The sequence below is a fragment of the Pollicipes pollicipes genome, unplaced genomic scaffold (genome assembly GCF_011947565.3).
Source record: "Pollicipes pollicipes isolate AB1234 unplaced genomic scaffold, Ppol_2.1 Scaffold_7261;HRSCAF=8764_pilon_pilon_pilon, whole genome shotgun sequence".
Classification (NCBI taxonomy): domain Eukaryota; kingdom Metazoa; phylum Arthropoda; class Thecostraca; order Pollicipedomorpha; family Pollicipedidae; genus Pollicipes; species Pollicipes pollicipes.
The window spans coordinates 28,794,353-28,813,067 of record NW_023597054.1 but is presented as its reverse complement, the minus strand read 5'-3'; the positions used below and the strand labels follow the sequence as shown (position 1 = coordinate 28,813,067).

The 18,715-nt window shown below is 52.7% G+C and overlaps 1 protein-coding gene and 1 long non-coding RNA gene across 2 annotated transcripts in view; one reads left to right on the top strand and one right to left on the bottom strand.

Annotated features, from left to right (window-relative positions):
* The first annotated feature begins 16,556 nt into the window (after nucleotides 1–16,556).
* On the top strand, nucleotides 16,557–17,549 carry LOC119111793 (uncharacterized). Its single transcript, XR_005095617.1, has 2 exons — nucleotides 16,557–16,687; nucleotides 16,980–17,549. It is a non-coding gene; the product is annotated as an uncharacterized LOC119111793 (long non-coding RNA).
* Nucleotides 17,550–17,657: 108 nt separating this feature from the next.
* LOC119111792 (testisin) overlaps nucleotides 17,658–18,715 on the bottom strand; it is a 4,045-nt gene continuing 2,987 nt past the window's right edge. The window contains exon 2 of the mRNA XM_037235615.1: nucleotides 17,658–18,530. Coding sequence (XP_037091510.1) covers nucleotides 18,327–18,530 — 204 coding nt within the window. The 3' untranslated portion in view covers nucleotides 17,658–18,326. The remainder of the gene's footprint in view (nucleotides 18,531–18,715) is intronic.

The following is an 18,715-nucleotide window of genomic DNA, read 5'->3' as shown; positions in this document are numbered from 1 at the left end:
TGTTCTTATGGAAAGTCGCGCGTTTTCATCATAACTCGTATTTTCTTATTTCTACCATTTGGTGACCATACTTGCGCATCATATGGTAACACATGATGATGAGCTCGCTGTCCAGACTGTAAAGCATATTCGTACTGCTCCAAAGACTTATGGTTATGGTTATGGTTATGGCATGGTATATGGTATGGTATATGGTTATGGTATGGTTATGGCGAGGATCAACTTTAAGTGCATTTCTGTCGACAAGCCAAAGGTCACGCCCGGACGAAGACGGTTTGAATATGAAGTCACAGGGTTGTCACTTATCTCGACAGGTTCAGATAGGTGCATGTTGGCAGTTTGCTTCTCAGCATCTTTTGCAATGTCTGCCCTCTTTGTTTGTGTTCTTGCCTAGAGCTATTTACGCGTGTATCCATAAGTTTGGCCAGGGATGTCCAGATCAGGGTTTAGTTTGTCGCATGTTATCATGTCAACCAAGGTTACTTTCCGATAACGTTTCATTACTGTGCGTAGCCCACTTCGTGAACGACTCATGATATCGGAGATGCGAAGAGTCTTGATCGTTGTTATGGCCCGTGAAAACTCCAACACTGCGTTTCTGTGCGTAGCCCAATTTGTGAGGGATTCATGATATCGGAGCTGCGAGGAGTCTTCATCGTTATTATGGCCCGTGAAAACCCCATTACTGACGCGTGTGCAGTTAGCTATAAATCTTGCAGCAAACAGTTTCCCCCATATTGTTCACCTTTGAGGTTGTTTGCGTGCAATATGTTTTGCCGTGTTACGTTGATTGATATACGCGATACGGCGTTTTTCAAAGTCACTGGTGGTCGCCATGACTCTTATCAGCTTTATGCAAGGCGTTACCCCTACCCTTACCAAGCGTTCTTGGTTGCCTCAGTTTCGCGTCCTCATGGGAGATCCAGGCTATGCAGTCAGGCCTAACACTATATGTCTTTGAAAGGACCGTCGCTTATCATCCAAAAGGTCATGTGGGAGTCTGGTGAAATGAAATCTTACGTTTAAACCGATTAAAGGCTGGCTGGCCGTGCATGCGTCAAAATCTGGTTTCGGCACATCTGATATCCAGGCGGCCCAAGGTTGTTAAAAAGAAAGAAGATTGGTGAAAAACTCGAGGAATGATTTCTGACGTCTGGGATAAAACTGGTTGACAGTTTTCCAGACAAATCCGGCAGAGCATTACAGTGTTGTCTTCGATCGTGCGAAAGCGTCCACGGGGAGGGTTTCATCTGCCAGTGACCGGGGCCAATGCATATGGCCACTGACGCTTAAGCACGGGTTTGATGTGGTCAAATTGTTATGTTTTGCGATCGGATACAGTACGGCTCAGGAAAATGTTAACATCAAAGTGAGTGGTGGCTTTCCTCCCCTGTTCTTCGTGGTTCACGGCTTTTCGCGGATTGCATAATTCCGAGGATGTGGGATTACCAATGACTAGACTGGACTGGGTCGCGGAACCTCGGACAGCATGATTACAATTACATCGGTTTGAACGACTGGCCTTCAACAACGGCTGCAGTGTCCAACGGCTGCAATGTCCAATATCTGTGCGTGCGTTCATGAGAGATACGGACAGGCACCTGACGTGGGGCCCGGGCATCTATCGGGCTGTACATGGGACTCGGGCATCTATCGGGCTGTACATGCTGCTCGGACATCTACAGGGCCGTACATGCGGCCCGGACATCAACAGGGCCGTGCATGGGTCTGGACATCTATCGGACGGTACATGCGGCTCGGGCATCTATAGGGCCGTACATGGGGCTCGGATATCTATCGGACCGCACATGCGGCTCGGACATCTAAAGGGTCGTACATGGGGTCCGGATATCCATCAGGTCGTACGTGCGGCTCGGACATCTGTAGGGCCGTACATGGGGTCCGGATATCTATCGGGTCGTACATGCGGCTCGTACATCTATATGGCTGTACATGGGGTTCAGATATATATCGGGCCGTGCATGCGGCTCGGACATCTATCGGGGTGTTGTAGACTGAGGGCCAGTCATCGTCCATTCCTTGGGCGTGGAGTTTTGCCGTTACCATTACGGTGATGCTTGGAAGAAATCGGCTGGGTGTGTATGCTTTGGCCCTCGCAGTTTTGGTGGACGTTCCTACGCCCGTATCTCATTCGGCACCGAGAATATTGCCCGCACAAGTTAGTGCCAAAACATCACTCAATGGGTCCAGTGGACCTAGCCTAGCTGTGAGCGACTCCAGAACATAGTGTAGGCCGGTTGGTTTGATGTGTACTGGTTTCCGTGCCTTCAGATAACCTGTGAATCTTCGGAGGAAAATTGTGCTATAATGACGGCCTCTGCATTCTAAGCATGCAAGCGCGGCGCCATGCTCGGCTGTGGGCACACTTATCCGTCTTGCGGTGATTTCTGGAGTTGTAAACCGGTCTTTCAATGTCAGACAAAGGTCACAGCCGTTGGTCCTTGAACCCTGGCAACTCCTCAATCGCACGCGCTGGCAAGCTCCTTGTGACGGCCGGCCGGCTCTCGCGCTGGGCCGGGCCGGGCCGCCAAAATGTCTCGGACCTGGCGGGACTTGCTTTGGCGCAACTGCCCCCAACTTGGCTTGCTCGCCACGAGCATCACGTGACCCCAACCCGGCGAATATCAGATACGGTCTGTCCGCCGCCGTCTGGGGTCCAGATTCAGCCGGCGGCGGGCGCCGAGAGCGAGGCAACACCGGCGCGGCAGCCGCGCCAGCGCCGGCCTGACCTTGGATGACCTTGTCCGTTTTTGTGTGGTCTGCTCCCGTTACACCGCGTCCGCGGGCGGTTCTTCCGCACCGCGGCAGCGGCGTCGCTCGCGCCGTACGGCGCACCCTCTGCACGAGTCAGATGTCCGCGTTTTGCTGTGATTGGTGGCACCCGATCATGAACGAAGTGACTATTCCAAAGTTTAAGATGTAGTAGTGTTTCGGCGCGTACTTCGGCGCGTGCCTCGTCCATCAGCTGGACGTCAAATTTTCCTCAACTTCGTGGTGAGGAGGGGGGGCAAAACTTTCGTGCGCTCGCGCCCTTGCATTCCGATCTATGCTGGAGCTCATACTAAGCTGGGTATGACATTTGGCAACGCTAAGGCTGCGTACATGAACCCGTTTGTTAGATCGTATCTACGCGGGTTAGGTTCTCGGGCGAGCAGGTGTCGCGGCATGCGGGAGTTTGCACGTGCCGTAATGTCTCCCTCCCTGACAGTCTCAGACCGCGTTCGCTGCCCCTCGTCGCCACATCGGTGCTGGAGGGTCGCCGCGCCACGTCTTTGCCTGCTGAGCTCTTCCCCGCCAGTGGAGACGCGATCTCGGCGGTCTCGCCGCCGCGTTGTGGCGTGGGGGTAAGGCGCCTGGGGCGGGGGAGGGGGGGGGGGGGGGGGGCTAAGCGCTCGCCGGTTGGACTCTATGAGCTTTCCGTGGCTTTCCGTGGTTTTCCGCTACCTTTTGAGGCCGTCGCCCGTGGCCCGCACCTCGATTTTGCGCTGGGTGCGCCGTTGCGGGTGACGGCCACGGCGGGCTCGGCAGCGCGTGACGCGCAGCTCACGTCGCGCTGGGGACGCACGACTGGGGGCGTCGGGCGGGACCGGCTTCGACGAAGCTGCTCTTAGGGCCGCAGCGCATCACGCACAGCGCGGGTTGTGCGGGTGCCACGGAGCTACGTGTGGCGTGGCAGGGCTCGGCATGTGCGGGAATGCACCATGTGAGTATTTAAGGCTAGGGAACAATAGGGGCTTCCTATTGGCGTCAAATTTGAAGTGATGGCGTACGCCATGACAAGGCCACGCCGGGCTTGCGTGACCTCCAACGCTTGCGAAATGTAAGTGTAAAATAAAATCGCACAACTTGCAACACGTTTGCAAACGAACGCACCGCGGATCCAAGGAGGGGGGGGGGGGGGGGGGGAAGGCACTCTCTCCAAGATGATAGAATCAAAATGTCGATTTTCAGGCTTGTTGTTCAGGGAACTGGCGCCGCCGAGTCTTTGAAGCTTGCCCTCTCCCGAATAGAATTATTAACCCGCGGTTGAACGAACGTTTGCTTCTTTGCCTGATTCCAATTAATGTGTTCCCATCAGGATCACCTGAAGTTGACAGAAGTATTAAGACACGTCAACATGGCACCATAAGCTCCTACATGATCGCCAGGAAGTTGAACTGGTTTACAATTTTTGCTGAAAGTCCATTCGTGAACCTATATGTCTCCCAGTATCATCTGCTAACCAGGAACACAAGTTATATGCCTCAAATAGCTTTAGTAACATCGAAAAAACGTTACATCAAAAATAGTTCGATTTTGTTTATCGCTTAGCACGCCCGTCATTTGCTGCGGAAACACCAGAGAGCCAGAAGACTTGAGGTCAATCTCTATCAGAGTAAATGGGTTCTGCTGAGCCTGAGCCGCTTCCGGACCGTCGTAGGCCGAACGTTTTTTCCGTGCCGGAGTAGAGCACTGGAGCCCGCATGCTTTATTGCTGCCTGAGCGGGTAGTGAAACTCTGTCCTGTCAAGGCATTTGGTGGGCAGATGTGCCGGTTTGCTCAGAATGATAATGGGCTCAATGGCACGGCGCGCTGGCAACGGGACTAGATAAATTATGTAATCGTATCGGAGCCAGATGTAGGAAAAGGCTGCAAAGCCGTTATTAAGATAACCCCCTCTCTCCGACAATTTATCATCGCAGAAAAAGATGCTGAGAGGCTGCTTGGAATCCGTGTGGTTTGCCGCCATTTGCTGTCGAAACGGAATCCGTTGTAACGCTAGGCGGTCTGCATTTTCTGGCCCCATATAACTATACAACTGTCCACGGGCATGGGAATTTCATTGACCAATGCGTCATAGGCAAATGTGAACATAAGTAATACGGAATCCTCTTCATTGTGCGATTTCTCGCCGTATTACCTACTGTTACTTGTTACGTTGGCGGATATGTGGGTGGATATGTTGACGTGAAGAAGTGATGCAACGACATTTGCGGCTTGGGGATTTTTCTCGCCAACACGAGTTCAAGGAAGGTTTGTTTGTTGAAGGTCGGCATTTTCGTATTGACATGGCTGTTGAACTTTTACTCGAAATGAATCCGGACTCGGTTAGAGGGATATATTGCCAAGTACATTGGCGGATGTATTTGTGGATATATTGACTTCAGGAAGATGGTGTCATGACAGGTGCGGATTTATAATTATTCTCCGTCTGCACAGGTGAAAGAACAGCATATCGCTGGGACTGCATTCCTTAGTTCACTTGGCCGTTGAACTTTGTGTTGATGTAGATCCGGTTATTCCAAGTGAAGCGAGTTCTCGTAATTCGCGACCAGTCTGACCCGTTATCAGCCACATTTGGATAAAGGAGCTGGTGCACATTGTCCTGATTTTCGCCTCCAAGTTATTTGCTGGTTCTGTTCAGGCCGTTGAGCCCACAGCCTGGTGCTGCTCAGTGCGTGGCCGCCAATCCTCGACGTCTTGCAATGGGACTCGGATGTGAGGCGTGCGACCCTGGAGGAGAGTGGAGAGTTTCGTGCAGAGCGAATTGGAGTGTAGAGTTCTGTGTCCAGGAGGAGAAAGGCGTATGCTGGGTAGCAGGCTTTACGAAGCAAAGTCGGGTTTTCTTCGTTTTGTCAGATGATATCGGTAAACAGCTGTCTGGTATTTTTCCAAGTTGTGTGCGCGCTCTCTGGTGTGTAGCGGCCGTGCTTTCATTTGTTCCTTGACCCGCCTTACTCCAGGCTGGTGAGAGGGCACCGCCGCGGCTGGGATGGCTTCGGCGCTGATCCCCGTGGCTCCTGCATTCATGTCGCTGTCCTCGTCATGAGTTACTGCTTTGGCGCCTGTGTCGTGGCCCTTTGTCCGTGGTTTATGTGGAGCGTGGCGCCAGATCTCTACTTGGAGCGGCGCCGCGGATCCCGTCTGAGTGCTGAGGTCTGTCAGGGAAGAGCACCTGAAGGGTCGCCGCTGACGGGCTGTGGGACTTACTACACGCCCTTTTGTATTGCATGCGTTCAGTGGAAGGTGGTGGCCGCAGCTGAATCGGGGAAGATCTCGCCTGGAAGTTAGACTAGCTTGTGCAATGTTCTCAACAATTCGTGCTCTGATATTTTAACGGCGGCGTTTCGTGACTGCCTGAGGGAAACGCCAATAATGCTCGAGAACCCCCGAGGCGGTTACCGGCGACAAGCGCATCATGTTTCCTGAGACAGCCGATCTCGGGAAATCGGGATCCGGGGGGGGGGTCTTCCGGTGACCAAGGTTCCTGTGGCGGGGAGGGGGGACATCCTTGAGGACGTTCAGCGGGTCCTTGAAACGAGAAAGGGATTCCGAGGCGCTCACCAACCACACAGCCAGGCATACTCATTGAACTGTGGATATACCACGACCGCCAAAACTGTCTGGACCAGTGCCCTCAAAGACTAGCAGCCGTCACAAATCTTTATGACGGCCATCATGGATACTACTGACTGTTCGAGGTTACTTTATGTGTTGAGCGTTATTGATTTTTTACCGCTTCACATATAGCTGTCGGGTAAGAGGCCTTGCATAAGGTCCTCCAGGATTTGTTGTCTTTTGCTATGCCGTCCAAGGATGATATCGCATGCACAAAACTTAATGTGATCTTCCGAATTTTTCAATTCCGTGCGCCAGATAGGCAATAACCGTGCGTATTAAGACATACTTTTGCATCCGCAGGCCGACAGAGCGCCGGTAAAAAAACTGCAGAGCTTTTAGCGAGTCGTATTGGTACAGTGGCGGCCTTTGGTGGGGTTCTGAGATATTTACAGTTATTCTTAAGATCTTCAATAAAAGTAGATCAGCTTTACTTAATTGCAAACTAAAGGACAGATTGCACCAGAGAAGAGCTAGATTATGCAACATGAAAATGCATTAAGGGGCTATTTAAACAACGTATTAATTACAGCTCAGCAGTAGTGCCGTCAAATCGTCATGCTCTCCCACCCAATGACATGTGTGTCATTCATTATAAACGTGAAGATGTAGTGAGTGATGGGTTATCTTGCCTCACGTGCCGTGTTCAACGCCTCAGTCATGGCCATCAGGATAACAACAAGCTGGTAGATGCCAAAAAGGCGCCGGGGTGTTGAAAACAGCTTCATTCTTTCAGCCTTGTCAGACCATGCCTCGAGATGACCCTGGAAAATCTTCGATCGGTTCAGGTTTACAGTGGATAGAACACCTTAAAGACCAAATCAGCAGACGTCACAACGCGATTCTTGACTCTCCCGCTTGAGTTCGGTGCTCGCCGGCTGTAATCCCAGGCATCGCTGGTGGCTCACAGTCACTGTCTTCAACTGAACTGAAGATTGTGAGTGAGGTTTTTTGTGAAAACCAAATATTGGCTTAAAAAGTGTCGTTTGCATTTATACAAGAAACTGGCTTAACTCATGTCACATGCATCTGGTTGTGATGTGTGCCTTTGTGTTTGAACCAAATATGGGAATGATTCATGTGATGCATTTCTGTTTTGCGGTGTATTACCTTGTTTATATCACAAAAATAGGCGTAATAAAAAGTGAACATGAAAATTAGGCTTGTTACTATGCGGGCCCTTTCAGAAAAACGTCCATGCGTGGCGAGGTAAGTTCTCAAATTTGGTCTGCAAAAGAAGGTGTGTTTTCAGAACCTAAAATTACATTTGCAATGCCTTTTTCGGAATGGTATGGCGCATCATTATTGTGGCGCACTATGCCATTCTCTGGCATGGCATGCAATGGCAACAGGCATGACGTGTGCCGCCCCTGTGTGGTAAGCGATCGCTAGCCAAGCCAGCCCTGAGATGGAAACTACTAGATGTACTCATGGATTTGACAAAATGATAAACAATGCGTCTCGTCTTGAAATCCGCTGGCCGGCAATGACCATTTGTGAACGGCTGCGCGACTGAGGTATTTGTAACCTAGTGTTGAGAAATGGCTGACTGAGAACTGGTAGGCTCCTTGCCCTTTTATATGTGGAAGGACTCGAGTAATTCCTTTAGCGGTTGTATCGGTGACGTCCGCTGCTCCTCAGAACATCGACCGGTAATTCTAGTACCTAGACCCGGTGAGTCGTCGTCGGTAGGGGCAACTCTCTTTGTTGACTGTATTGCCATATCACCACCGCCTTGTTGCGGCCGAGCAGCGCGACATCGCCGTAGCCTGGCACAAGCGATACTGTCAGGGGCTTGCCTGAAAGCCCCGCTAACATAGACGCATCATTAACAGTTCGTTATAGTTCTCCTCCAGGGTCGCACGCCTCACATCCGAGTCCCAGTGCAGGACGCCTCGATATAGTTCATTGCAGCAATGTGGTTTTGAGACTGGTTTGAGATAATCAGGCAATTGGAAATAACTCTGATGCCCTAGCCTTGCAGACGAGGAGGACATTTGTGCTAAATCGTATGCATATGCTAATGCGCCCTCTCAGCTTAAATCTTTATGCCCAACAAGGTATGTAGCCTTTGGGCTGGATTGATGTTTTGTGATGTCGATCGTTTCCATTGTGACCAAAGGGGCCAGTTTTGTTGGATTAGGAGCCCTCACCCTCGCTCAAATAGCTAACTTGTTCGATTGAATAAGCTCGTTGCTACCTGAAAAGCTACAGGTGCGTGGCGAGCTTGCAATACGGCCTTCACTGGCGAGCCGCTGCACAATGGCCCACGTATTGGGCGGCCATGAGGTGGCCGTGAGCCGGCCTGCGCCTTGGTCTATGCTGCTGCCCGTAGGCCTGCTAGCATAATACAGCCGGTGCAGGAGCGAATCGCAAGCGAGCGCAGGTGCTCCGACCTGAAGCTGCCACGCTCATATCATCGAAGTTTAACCATGTTTTGATTGAGTTACTTGCTGTGGTTAACTACTTCGGAGGGGGGGGGGGGGGTCAACGACGTCGCCAGGGGTGTGGATTTGTATTCAGCTGGGGAGAGGGATGGACTTAGTCACCTCCAGCCACCCTCCCCCCTCTCACATCCAACGTTGTGAAGAAAATGGGCTAAATCCGGGGAGAAGTGGAGAGTCCCGTTCGTTAGCTTTTTTGGAGGCAAGCTGCGTGCTGTTCGCTGTTCATTCCCACGCAACTCATTTTGCGAAACGATCCCCCTGGACATCGTGTTGTAGCCATCAATAATGTAACGGATCACTTTCGTCCACACACACTGCGACACGGAAGACGCATTCTCCAGCTGAGGGAAATTGTAGAACTACTCTCACGAGTGTTGCCGGGAGAGGAACGTCTCAAAGTGTAGAACTACTCTCACGAGTGTTGCCGGGAGAGGAACGTCTCAAAGTGTAGAGCTATTCTCACGAGTGTTGCCAGGAGAGGAACGTCTCAAAACGGAGACGTCAGAAACTTTTGAACCACACAGACTTCCTAAAGTTTTGTTCGTGGAGCGATGCATTTAGATTGCCAACTTGCATGCAAATGGTCCCAAAAAGCAAGACCCTTTGGCCAGGCGAAGTGAAGAAAGCCTTTCAGCGTTTAGTTAGGTTCAGAATCTAACAGAGTATATATCATAAACGGAAAGACATGGGCGCTTAGGATTTTCTCACAAGATACCTAGAAGTGAATTTGACCACTCTAGGTTTGATCTGAAAGGAACTAGGTCACTGAATGACGTCAGTATCGAGGCTCTGTGTAAATACCGGTGCGATATCCACATCGCACGCAAAAATGAAAGGATAATGCAATGTTTACCGATTGTTCAAACGAGTGTTGTGAAAGTGGTCGCAATAGTTCATTGTGGTTCTCACCGCGAAGGCCATGCTGCGCTGACCTCCCTCGACATTTTCTATTGCTGTATGTTTAACGGCTGTAGTACATGTCCGCATGGTTGTGCGTGTCCTTATAAGCACCTCCGTTTTTCACAAGGTGTATCGAGTAACGCTTAGGTTTGTGTCTTTTGTGGTATTGGGCTGCTAATGGCCGGTGGGTGTTGTATGTCAGTCTCCTCCCTATGCGACTCTCACCCCCGATGCGCGTGACGGAGCACAAAAACCGACCACAAGCTACTTATCCCCGTAACAAAATTCGCACTCTCTCCCCTTCCAGTCTATGGAATTCCCACGTGGAATTAATTCCAGTAATGGAAATCCCACCCCTGCAGATATTATAAACATGAAGCAATTTTTAAGGCGTGCAGTCTTGAGTCTTGGTTTTGACGCAAAGGCATGGGTGTGTGCAGCCAAGTTTCTGATGTATGAGGTAAGGGATAAATCGGGGTTAATCTGGTCAAGCGAGAAACTGCACCAACACAGACCCAAAAATGTACGCTTAAGTGGAAAAATGCGAAAAACATGCGTTGTGCGAACAAAATTAGAGGTGTCGAAATCACATCTTGGGAAAATTCGGGTCATGTCGTTCTTCCTCCAGTAGTTATACCAGCCCTCAAAAAGGACTGGAGGATATCCGGGCTTTGCAAGTCTGGGCACGGAGCTGCATGTCGCGGTTACGTACGTATGGACACGCCTCCATCGTGGGCGTAGAACGCCGAGGAAAGTGGATGTGGAAAATGGCGCAAAATTACCAAGGCTGTCGGAACTGAAACAGCGGTGTCCAGTTCGTCTGACAAGGGTACTGGAATGCGCTTGCTCTAATATCCAAATGCAAGGATTAGACCAATTCTTAATGAAGCCTGGTGCGGCCGATCCCCACGTGCCCGACCACTTTATCCACTGGTGACCTCTATCCAAGCAATGGCACTTGCCTTGGTTCTGCATTTGAACTCAGAAAGCCGTGTATTGACTTCATCGGCCCATGCACAGACGTGGTGGATTAGGTCGACGGGAAGGGGGACAGCTCCGGATGCCATCTAACATGACCCCATGGCGGTACATGGACAGAAACGAGGTACAGGTAACGTTTGTCCTCCTCCCCCTCATTTCCACAGATGTTTCACCGCCACCGCCCGTGCGGTCTCCATGCGCTAAAAACTGAGTCCGCCTTTGTATCCAGCACTAAACCTGCTTTAATGTCATCTTGTCAAGGCCATAAAACTTGCCTTATGCCATCATCCACTTGGCATTGAGCACCGGCGCCTTAATCCTTTTTGACCGCCAAAGTTTTGTCTATCTGGTAACGAAACGTGACCAACGACTCTATCTGGCAACACATGCGGTGCTCTCACGGTCGTTGGGCATGGCAGGTGCGTTGGGTGACGGGAATGCCTGGTGGCCGGCTGTCGTCCTTTTCGGTGGTAGGGCAGACCATGCGGTGTTGATTATGGAGTCCAGAGCGTTTTTCATTCAGCTCTGACCCCATTTTATTTGGTTGGTGGTACACAGCTTGTGTTCATGTGCAGGATAATTGTTGGGCGTTTATGACGCGTGGCGACGTTGGTGCTTCTCGAGCTGAGCATAATCCGGGATATGACTGCCGGTTAGTGCGGTAGGTGTAAAAAAATAACGTGATGTTTGTTCCTGTCAGTGGAAATTCATGTTCATTTTCACGATCAGATAATTTTCTTACTGTGTTGTTCGCAGCACATGTAAAATTGACATCTGGCTTTCATGATTTTTGGAGGGCTTGAAGTTATATTTATGTGGTGTTGTTGCTGTGGCAAGTGCACATACAGGTGTGACCAATATTTGGTGCCCATTTTTAGCCTTTTCAGTGGTAGGTCATATGGCCTGAAGGTAGATTAGTGTTTTCAATCAGTATTTACAGTATGCTCACAGTAGATAGACATGGTTTGTAGATAAGGGCATGGATGCCATCATGTCTGGCATGCACTGAATATTATGAATGGCCCTGCATTGGCATCCTAGATCAACCTTGATGTGCTCCCTGTCAGCCCAGTCATTTATTGACACAGCATGTCTGTTCTCCATGTTTTAGCATATATGTGATCAAGTAAAAAGTACTAGAATGTGCGTTATGTTGCTGATGTGACATAGCAGAATCCAATACTAGATTAGGAGGTAGCCAAGTTACATCAATACCAACTTGTGAATATTCATAACTATGTGTTGTTGATGTTATATGTCACAAAATGTGTGAAGCACTGCAAGTTGTAAGAGAGGCTGTAAGCTAGCTTAACATATGTATTGGAACATTCTGTGGGAGAAATCAGCTGCAGAAAATTATCTGCTGTTGGTGGCCTCAGGCTCACACCAGGCAATTTGTCAAGAGTGCTGGAATATTTATCTTCCAGATAATCAGGTTCATTATAGCACAAGAATATCCTGTTATCAAGTGCTGGAGCTAAGTTCGTCAGGCAGTTTGCCTGTGTGCTGTGAAAATCATTCACAGAGTAGTTTTTAACTAACATCATCTTTTTGGCAAGTGTCCTTAAAAGGCATTGTTGTGCTATGGAGATGATTAAGTGCTGACAGATCTTGAAAATGTTTGGAATCTACCAATAATACCACATTATAGTTTCAGTTCCTAAGATTTCTCCTTCATGTTTTGGAAGTTCCTTGGGGTTTGCTCCACAGTGGTGCCATCCTTTCTGCCAATGAGAGAGCTGAGCAATGCTGTGTAGCCTCCGCAGCAAGTGTGTTTTGAAGCCCCGCTGATAATCACATCATTTAGAACTACCCAACATGAGTGACATGAGCATGAGAGTCATCAGTCATGTGTAGTCACATCACATGAGAAGGGTGGGACCAGAGCAGCAATTGTGGCTGTTGAGCTTTGAAATGACATAAGAGTGTTATGGCCATTATAATGCTCTCATGGCCATTAAAATGTTCTGCATACATTATAACCTGATAGTACTTCATTGCTGAGCTATCTTCCTGCACAAACAGTATCAATAGCCAAGTGAGCTCCATTGAACAGTTCTGCATTTGTACAACTTTGTATGCTACACATATAGTACTACAATTTACACAACCGTCTTCTTGTTACAGTACCATGATGACTGCTGGCACTGGAGAAGATGGAGCTGTTGCAGTTGAATTGAAGCAGAATGGGCATTCAGACAGTATTGGTGACAGTGAGGAAGGCAGTGAGAAGGTGACAAAAACTTCCAAGGATGAAAGCATCCCAACAGAAAACAAACATGATGCATCCCAGGATATGGATACTGGTGAGTTTTCATTGCAAGCTCTATAAATTCTGGATATGCATTCATTCCTTTCCAAGTCAGCTTCCACTTTCACCCTTAATTTTTTGGCATAGCTGGCTAATTCCTGCATCTTGAATGTGATCCATGCTTCACCTTGTCACAGACTTTTGTGTTTTTAAATTGAATAATGCAGTTTGCCTTTGTTATAGATATGTTTGTCAGATTATCATGTTTATCATAGAGCATATCATGGTTGGTATGCTGATATTTGTGTTGTGGGACAAATAAATATTTTTGACAAGATTGGTGCTCTGAGGTTTTCAAGCATGGAGGTAATGTGATGGTTGTATGTCACACTTTGATCATGCTGGTGCCCTGGGCCTCCAGGACCCATCGGACTGCTGACTCCCACAGACTTCACCACAGCTCATGGTGTTTCAACAGTCCTATGTCCACCAGTTATGTAACAGTCCACTGACACCGGGACATTCCTAGAACCCCTGCTGACTTGAAGAGCATTGTGGTCCATGGTGTTAAATTTCCTGCTTTTGAATTGAAAATCTAACTGGTGTTAATTCTAAGGTCTTGAATGGTCAGTTGTACTTTTTTGTTGGCTCCTAATGGAACATATTTATTTCAATTGTAGGTAAATATTATTTTCACCAGTTAAGTGGTTCATCACCTTCAAATTTTGAGTGCTCAGTCTGACAACAATCTTGGAGTGTCACTTGTTATTGATACCTGGACCATTACTGGGGCTCCCTTTATTAATACTGTGCAAATGTTATAATTTGCTTCTGAATGCCATAGTTTGCCCCCCCCCCCCCAAAAGAAAAATCATGAAATCACTCGAGCTTTATTCCAATCATTTGACACTTGTGTAGCTTGCATATGAATGGGTCTTCAGTGAATGAACATTTATTTTATAACAATATGTACAGAGATCCCAAATAACCTTTCTTTTTTGTATATTTCATAGTCTCAATGAGGCTATGAATTTGTTTGTAAATAAACAGAGTGGAGCGGGAAAGATTTTCGTACAGAGATTAAAGTGAAATCTACTTGATTTGTGCATAGTAGTGTCACGAACTCACGGTGAATGAATGGATCAGGAAAATGAATAGCCTAAAGCTCCCTAAGTTTTATGATGCTTTCGGAAGTATTTGGCGGCTGGTCCCTCCATGTTCAGTGCGTTGTTTGCAAGTCTCCCGCGTTGCACGTTGCGAGCGGTGACGTGGCGTCCATACCAGACACTCGCGCCCGGCTGACCGGACACCCAAAATCGGCTGGGTAACCGAGGTCGATGGTCGCCGGGACTGGCGCTTGTCGGTCGGCTCCGCCCCCCTGTGTTACCTACACACACCTGTCTGTGTTCTCGGTAGCCGTGGACACGGCCGCACCGGTGGAGAACGGCCGCGTTTCGCCAGCGGCCGGCGCCGCCGAGGCGGAGCCTCCTCGACTCGACGGCTCGCCGCCCTCGACGCCGCCGCAGCCGCCGCCGTCCGGCCACGTGGCCGTTATCCGCAAGCGAAGCAGCGAGGTGGCGGACGAGGGCACGGCTAAGAAGGCGCGTCTGGAGTCGAGCGAGCGCGCCACGCCTCTCACGCCCGACCTCAGCTGCCTTCGCACTGTTGAGCTGATCGAGGCGTCGCTGCACAAGCTGAAGCGGGAGGTCAAGGCCATCGACCTGCTGGCCCGCCAGAAGGAGAAGGAGTGGGACAACCTGCTCAAGCTGCGCAAGGCCAAGGAGGAGACGTTCCAGCGGCTTCGGCGTAAGCGAGAAGTGCTGCTGATGCAGCAAAGTGATGAGGCGTCGGGGCAGGCGCACCGCGCGCCTTCCGCCTCGCCAGCCGCCTCCGCCGCCGTTGCCGCCGCCGCCGTCGCCGTGCCGGCCGCCACGCCCATCTCGTCTGTCAGCCTGACACTGGCGCAGGCCCAGCTGCAGCAGCAAAAGCAGCAGCAGCAGCAACAGCAACAGCAGCAACAACAGCAGCAACGGCAGCAACAGCAGCAGCAACAGCAACAGCAGCAGCAACAACAGCAACAGCAGCAGCAACAACAACAGCAGCAGCAGCAACAACAACAGCAGCAGCAGCAGCAGCAGCAGCAGCAGCAGCGGGCGGCGCTGGCGCCGCAGCCGGGCCTGGGCCTGCGGCCCATCCGCCCAGCGCTGGTGCCGCAATTTAGCGGTGGCGGCGTTCGCACCGGCATGGGCCCGCAGGGGCCGACCATCAGCGTGCAACACCTGATCGAGCGGCACCACGCGGGGGGATGCGCGCCGCCTGACGCCGCCCTTTTCCGGCGCCGGCCGCCGGCGGAGCTAGGGGCCGTGCCGCAGGACCCGCAGTACCGCGAGATGCTGGCGCAGATCTCCAAACTGAGCAAGCCGCCCGGCGTGGCGTCGGCGCCCAGCTCGGCGGGCGAGGTGACGATCCACCACGTGGGTGCGCCACCGCCGCCGCCGCAGCAGCCGCCCGGCGCTTCGGACGCGGCCGCGGCCGGACAGCCACAGTCCAGCCTCGCCAAGCTGCTCATGGAGTCCAAGATGAAGCAGGGGGAGCCTGCTATGCTCAACGAGATGCTGAAGGTGATTTGCGGGGTGGTGCTGCGCGGGAGACGCGGGGAGCTGCGGCCGGATGATTGGCTGGCCAGGGGATGCTCTCCGGACTGCAGTTCAGGTGGTCCGCTGTTCAGGTTGGCGGTAAAAACGCATAGCGGGTCGATGTTTCTAGATTTGAAATTCGTTTTGCATGGGGATGTCTTGCTTACTTGTCTTGAAAGAGAGCCAGCTTCAGACCAGGCTGGGTTGTTCGGACATTATGGTGATAGTGACGTCACCCATCGAGCCCCTATAATGCCTTGTGACCTGTTCGCGGTGATCCGTGTTGGGCGCCCGGTGCTGTAGCCCGCCATGAGTGTGCGTGTTCCTTGTACGTGATGCGTCTGCGTGGGTGTTCTGAACTTGTTTTGTGCCCCGTTTTAGGTTGTGGTGTGCTTCGTTACTTGTGCTTTACTCTAAATGCGTTGTTCCCACCCTGTTTTGGTGATTCACCTGGTTTGCTGCTTTTCTCTTGTCATGCTCCCGGACCGGTGTGCTCTTGTCTGACCGCCTCTTCCCTGGCGGGTGTGCTTAGTTGTAGCGGCCAGGTAGGCTGGCCGTCATGTTCGTTATAGTTGCTCCGTGGCCCGACTTCTGCGTCCGCCTCGAATCCGTCCGTGCCGCCGCGTCTCACGTGTGCCGTACCCGACGTCCGGCCGGCGGTGCTGGTCGTCGCGGGCGCGTGTCTGAGTACGCCTGATGTCAGCTTGCAAGGCCTGAGTACTCCTGATGCCGACGGTTGCAGTGTCTGACTACGCCTGATGTCAGCTGCAGTGTCTGAGTACGCCTGATGTCGACAGCTGCGGCCGCTCTCGCAGCTGACGGCCGCCGTGTTCCAGCAGCCACAGATGTTGGTCCGGCCTGCGGCGGCTGGGCCGCGAGTTTCCGCGCCGGCACCGTCGCCGGCGGCAGCGTCGCAGCAGCAGCCGCTGCGGACCTCCGCCCCGCCGCTGCCGCCGCCGCCGCCGCCGGCGGCGGCTGAAGACGTGCCGCTCTGCCAGGGCTGCCGCATACGGCCGGCGCAGTTTGTGTGCGCCGGCTGCGGCAACCAGTGGTATTGCTCCCGCGAGTGTCAGGTACGCAGTTTGGTCTCGGGGCTGGCCACGGCAGGGAGGACTCTAGTGGCGCTGCTCACCGGCTGTGTCGGGTGCTGGGTAATCCGGAAATTGCTGGCGGGGTTTTCTCGTTTTAGGCGTCGACTGTGCGCCTCTCGGCGGAAGCGGGGTCATGATGTTTTGCAGGGCCGTGTCGACTGTGATGCATCTCGTTCCGGGCGCTGGCACCGGTGGGAGCTCTGCCGTTGGGCCGCGCCGGCGCGCGCTGCGGCCTGCCGTGCCGGCCGTCTGACGCCCCGGCCTCCGCCGGCAGGTGGCAGCGTGGGACAGTCATGCGGATGACTGCTCGGGCTGAGTCGGCCGGCCGGCGACCGACGCTGCCAGAGGGACCACGCCACGCTCACCGGCTCGCCGCCCCCGCCCCGCCCCGCCCCGCCGCGTGCAGAGCTTGGTGCCGGCGCTCGCTCACCGCGGGACGCCATGTTGTGTGTATAGAGGGGGAGGGACAATCAGCTGTCGTTAATCATGTTGTATGAGTTCAAGGCGCGCTGTGCGGGATTTGTTGTTGTTGAGGTGAACGCGGCTGTTGTTGGCGCCGACACCATTGACTTTTATGTACAATAAGTGTGGACACGCTCAGATCTGATGCGACGTGGCTCGCAGAGCCTCTATTTTGTGCGGTATTTTCTGTCCCCAGCTATTTTACTATTTATGATAATCGGCGCAACACTCGCCGGGCCGGCCCGCGTGCTGGCAGCCCGCGCGCGTGCGTTATGTTGCCGGCGGCTTTTACATCACTGGCTTGTGCCATGGCGATCGTTGGGCGTTGACGGGATGTGCATGTATGTGCCCTGATGTTGTGAATACATTTGGAGGGTTCTGACTGTGTGTCTGGGCCAGCGCTCAGTAATTTAACCAGTCGCGGAATGCGTTGAGCCTTGAGCTTTCCAGCATCATAGCGTACGTTTTCTGCATCGAGGTATTTTTTATTTCGAATGAGCAGAAAGGAAGGAAGGTTGCAGCGATCAGCCACAAATAACGCTAAAAACTGACGTCGCTTAACAATGAACTTGTTAGCCTACAACACATGGCGATCGATCGACCGCGGCGTCTTTGGCAGGCGCGCTAATGCCGACGGACATAATGCCCCGGGACCACCAGCAATCGCGACATCACGCTCACCGCCTGGCGGGGACGAACGGTCCGAGCCGCTGCCGTGGGACCCGGGACCACGCGCGCGGGCGGCCGCTCGGGCGCCGCAGCGGCGGCGGCGCGCGCCGCTGGCCGGCTGCCAGAGCCGCTGCATGCTCTAGCGCTGGAGTGCGAGCCGCGGGCAGACTGGTCACCCCGTGTACCGGTCGCCGCTGCTGTGAGCTGTGATTGGCCGCACCTTCCGGTCCCAGACGACGATCACTGCAGCGCGGGAGGAAGCCCGGCGAGGCGCTCTCGGTGTCGGGTCGAACCCTCACGGCCACGAGCGCTCACGGACGACGTTCTCAGCCTTTTCGGATCGGTCTATTGCTCGGCCCGGCCGTGCAGCGGGAGGGGAGCGTGCGCCTCACTATCCCCGTCCCCGCCCGCGGGCCAGCTCCGCCCCACCTGTGCCCATGGACCCGAACAGCGCGGCCACCCTCGAGCATCGGCGCCGGTACGTGCCGCTTCATCTGGCGTCCGAGCGCAGGCTGAACTTCATCGTCATGCGCTCGTAGTTGCGCCGGATCCAGGTGAAGTAGTTGGCAACGCTGGTGTACATCTGCGGCTCGGCGTCGTCGTCGCAGTCGGCGGCCCATGAGACGACGCCGTACAGGTAGTAACGACCGGAGGCGGCCATGCAGGCCAGTGGACTACCGCCGTCACGTGCGATCTGAAACACCGGGCACGTCAATCGACCGGCCTCGAGAGGTCAGGCCGGCACGGTGCAGGTGGCTGATAAATCGGCTTGTATCATATAAAGGGTGCGCGCGCGCGCGCGCATGTGTGGTGTGTGGTGTGTGTGTGTGTGTCCGACTCAGCCGAAGCGTTGTCGTGCCGTAAGCATCGGCAGCGCCG